Raw genomic sequence first — 4,330 nt, 5'->3', positions numbered from 1 at the left:
CCCGGCTATTTTTTGGTTGCAGCCGTCATTGTTGTTTGGCGGGTCCGGGCTGGGGATTCGAACCCGCCACCTTAGGTGTACGTGGCTGGTGCCTTAGCCGGTTGAGCTATAGGCGCTGAGCCCCCTTTAGCTTTTTTAAAAATAATAATTTTATGTAATTATTGTTTTCTCCTCTGGGTTTCAAGTATTGTAGAGAACTACAGCCCTGTGAGTTAGATATTACAAGGACTGGTAATTTTTTTTCCCACTAACATTATCTTCTTTTCTAGGCCTCTACTATGTGGATAGTGAAGGGAACCGGATCTCAGGGGCCACCTTCTCTGTAGGTTCTGGCTCTGTGTATGCTTATGGAGTCATGGATCGGGGCTACTCCTATCACCTGGAAGTGGAGCAGGCCTATGATCTGGCCCGTCGAGCCATCTATCAAGCTACCTACAGAGATGCCTACTCAGGAGGTTCAGTCAACCTCTACCACGTGCGGGAGGATGGCTGGATCCGTGTCTCTAGTGACAATGTAGCTGAGCTACATGACAAGTATAGGGGACTTACTCCCTGAAGGAGGATGGATATGGCTGCTTGCATTTTGAGGGGTGACTGTCATTGGTAATATGTATACAGCACCCCATCCTGTCTATAGTGGAGGGTCGTCACTTGTGTTGATACTTATTTTTAAGCTCTGGAACATTGGCCTCTGTGTGGTAGCAGTTGTTAGTGAGCTGCTACAGAGGTGACTATTCATTTTACTTTCCTGGATGTTAACATTACACTACTCACTACTCGACCTCATCCTGTGTTGAGTCTTTTGTCCACGCTGTCCTTCCTTCAAGCACTTTACAGTCAAGTAGCCAGGTCGGTGGGAGGGAAGTGACTGTAATTACAGGAAACAGTGGTGTGAAGACATTGTCTAGTGAATACATCAATGTCCCCACTCATGAAGCTAATAACAAAGGAGAAGGGAGAGAGCAGCAAGGAGGAGGGAGAGACTTCCCGATTCAGTTTGCAAAGAGATGAAAAGTTGATGAGGTGGAAAGATGCTCAGGGTTACACCAGGCAGGGCTGCAGAGGAAAAAGCTCTCACCCTGTGGTGGGGGAGGGAAGTCCGATGGTACATGCAGAGCCGAAGGGTGAAGAGGGTAAATCTTGAATTTTAAACCAATTGGAACCAGAAGGCTTAGACCCTAGGAAAGAGGACAAAAAAGTGAATGTGAAAGCAATAGTGACTGCGAGCTTGGTGGTCTTTGTTCTTTTGGTCCTCTAATGTGTGTATATTTGTGGGGGGCCAAAGGAGGTGATGGCAGGCTTATAACCTCCTGGGCAGGAAATAGCACGAAGTTGTCACTGGAACATGCAGGTGAGGAAGAGGCCCTGTGAGAGCAGAAGGACAGCTGATCTATCACACCCAGCCCTGAGGAGGTTTCCTAGCTGTGGGGGCAGCAGATTGCAAGTCCTGTTAAAGAGGACATAGGAGAGAGAGAGAGAGGTCGATGGGAGAAACCCTTAAAAAATGGGAGAAGGGGCACAAACAATAGCACCTTGTATTTAATTAGCCTGATGGCAGAATGGTTGGTGAAGGTAATAACCCAGTGTCGTGTTATGAGACTGAGAGATTGGGAGGGGTCGTTTATAGAAATAGAGGGGGTGAGGCCTGTTCTCCCCTGTACCATGGCTCCCTTCCCTTCCCCCTCAGCCTTATGCAGTCTTTGCATTGATTGATGAGGGCTGTCCGCCAGGAACTGATCCAGGCTTGTTAATTGCATTTGTCAAATGCAGGGAAATTGGGAATTAGTGAGATCCTAGAAGGGAGTTTGAAAACAAATGATTCATGCCTAAGGGAATTTTTTTGTTCAAAGTATCTCAGGAGCCCCTAGAATCAGAGAGCTGCTGGCATGGACCCAGACCTACTCACAGTAGAAACAGGCAGGAGCCACACATCTTCTATGTGGACCAACCCTTGAAAGTGGTTAGCTGTGTGAGAAGCACAGGTACAACCATCTTCCTTTCATTTATAACATTGGTTTGGGCTTGCCCCCTATAGCTCAAGCAGCTAAGGCACCAGCCATATACAACAGAGCTGGCAGGTTTGAATCCAGCCTGGGCCTGCCGAACAACAGTGACAACTACAACCAAAAAATAGCTGAGTGTTGTGGCAGGCACCTGTAGTCCGAGCTGCTTGGGAGGCTGAGGCAAGAGAATCACTTAAGCCCAGGAGTTGGAGGTTGCTGTGAGCTGTGATACCATAGCACTATACCCAGGTAACAGTTTGAGGCTCTGTCTCAAAACGAACAAACAAACAAACAAAAAAACCATTGGTTTGCAGATCTTTTAAACAATTAGAACCTTTTTAAAAACAACTGTCATGGGTGGAACCTGTGGCTCAAAAGGGTAGGGCAGTGGCTTCATATGCCGGAGGTGGCGGGTTCAAACCCAGCCCCACCCCCAAAAAAACAAACTGTCATGAGAAATTCCAAGAATTTCTGGGCAGTTGAGCCATCTACCAAGCCACCTACAGAGATGCCACTCAGGAGGTTCAGTCAGCCTCTACCAGGATCTGAGTTTCCAGTGAAAATGTAGCTGATCTACATGACAAGTATAGGGGACTTACTGTCTAAAGGAGGCAGTAAGTAGATTGCAAAAGGGCTTGCTTGGTCCCAAGCATAGCCATTGAACTTCCCAATCCAGCCATTCCCCATGACACCCCTGGGTTGCTGCTATACACACACATACTCCCTGGTACTTCTTGAAATCCTAAGGAACATAGCTTGAAAACCACTGTCCTGGGAAATAGACTTGAGGGTAGAAGGAGAGTTGAAGATTAGATTTCCCTTATATAGGCCCAGAGATCATAAGACTCCTGAGCTTCAGCCCATAAACAGAAAATTCAGTCTGGAGAAAAGATGATCTGGAAACAAAGCAACCTTTTGCTCTATTTCTGTCTCACTTTGCTTTGGCAGTGGTCTGTGTAATGGAAACACCTACTCTGCACTGGTGGAGTCCTTATGTTCAGGAGAGAAAATGAATAACCTACATTCTGCTTTTTACTTTTTTTTTTTTTTGCATTTTTTTGGCTGGGGCCGGGTTTGAACCTGCCACCTCCGGCATCTGGGGCCAGCACCCTACCTTTTGAGCCACAGGCACCGCCCCTTACATTCTGTTTTGGCACATCCCTGTTTATCTGCCTTCCCGGGTCTTGGATAAAGACCCATTTAATGAAAGAGCTCAATTTGTGGTAGGTTTTCTGGAAAGAAATAAAGCACAGGTAAAAATTGCAAGTCTCTAGACTACTAGTATCCACCCTGTGCATTTGTGATTTCTTGCTGCTGGGTACTGGTGGGGAGTTGGCTTTGCAGTGATGTTGTACGTCTCTGCTTGTGTGGGGATGATGGATGCTGCATGGCATTGGAGAGATACTGTTGAGTGGAGTGTACCAGTTCAGGGACTCCCATCAGATTCATTTCCCAGTACAGTCCTCTTGACAAAGGATGATGGAAAAGAAATTGCCTTAAATAAGTGGAAGATTAATTTCTCTCGGCAGTTTCCAGGCGTCCAAGGGACTGGGCTCTTTAAGTGATGTCTGACAATTTCTCTTCCCTCTGCAAATAGCTCAGTAACACCAAAATCGGGCTCCTCAGGGTAGGTGATGGGACTAATCTGATTAAATGGGAAGCAAACACTCCTAGAGGGCCGCTCTTTCTCTTGCTAGCAGGGAATGCTGTGGGATTGAAGGCAGATGTGCCTTCTAGCATTTGCACACCAGGCAAGGGAGGGCTGTGGGGAGTAGTGGTGCACTGCAGGGTGAGTAGAATGCTCATGAAGGAAGGTGAAAACATAGGGGATGATGTGGGGGAGGAGGGAGGAAGGGCACAGTTAAAGCAAACCAGAGACTAAAGCGCAATAGTTACTGAGTGTTCCCTCTTTAGGCAAAACCAGAAGGTCAATGTCTCTTGATATCCTCCTCAGCTAACAAATGAGAAAACTGTCAAAGCCATTTGGGGAGTGGAAGGTCACATCCTCTGAGGGGAAATAAAACAACTGATTTATTCTGGACCAGGATTCTACGTGGTCTGTTGGGGGAAGGAAGCAAGACGTGGGATGAAAAGGGAGTAATGAAGGAAGGAAAAAAAAAAGATGGAGGGAAATTAAGAGGGGTCCTTTTCCCTTGTGTCAGGAATAATGAGCATGCAATGATTAGCTCACTCGAGAAACTACATGACCAAGTAATTTGTTGTGTACATTTTAGGTTTATTATCTTATTTTCGTTTGTTTTGTTAGAAGAGCCCCCCGACCAGGGCTATATCACAAGACAGAGGTATATGTTGAAACTGACCAGCAG

The 4,330-nt window shown here is 46.5% G+C and overlaps 1 protein-coding gene across 1 annotated transcript in view; it reads left to right on the top strand.

Moving 5' to 3' along the window:
• Positions 1–786, top strand: part of PSMB5 (proteasome subunit beta 5) — a 6,632-nt gene extending 5,846 nt beyond the window's left edge. Inside the window, exon 3 of the mRNA XM_003801919.1 lies at positions 270–786. Coding sequence (XP_003801967.1) covers positions 270–556 — 287 coding nt within the window. The 3' untranslated portion in view covers positions 557–786. The remainder of the gene's footprint in view (positions 1–269) is intronic.
• The last annotated feature ends 3,544 nt before the right edge of the window (positions 787–4,330 follow it).

Source organism: Otolemur garnettii, unplaced genomic scaffold (genome assembly GCF_000181295.1).
Source record: "Otolemur garnettii isolate 467f Iridium unplaced genomic scaffold, OtoGar3 scaffold00225, whole genome shotgun sequence".
Taxonomy (NCBI): Eukaryota; Metazoa; Chordata; class Mammalia; order Primates; family Galagidae; genus Otolemur; species Otolemur garnettii.
Note: the sequence above shows the minus strand (reverse complement) of the source record. Positions and strands in the feature narration are given on the sequence as shown.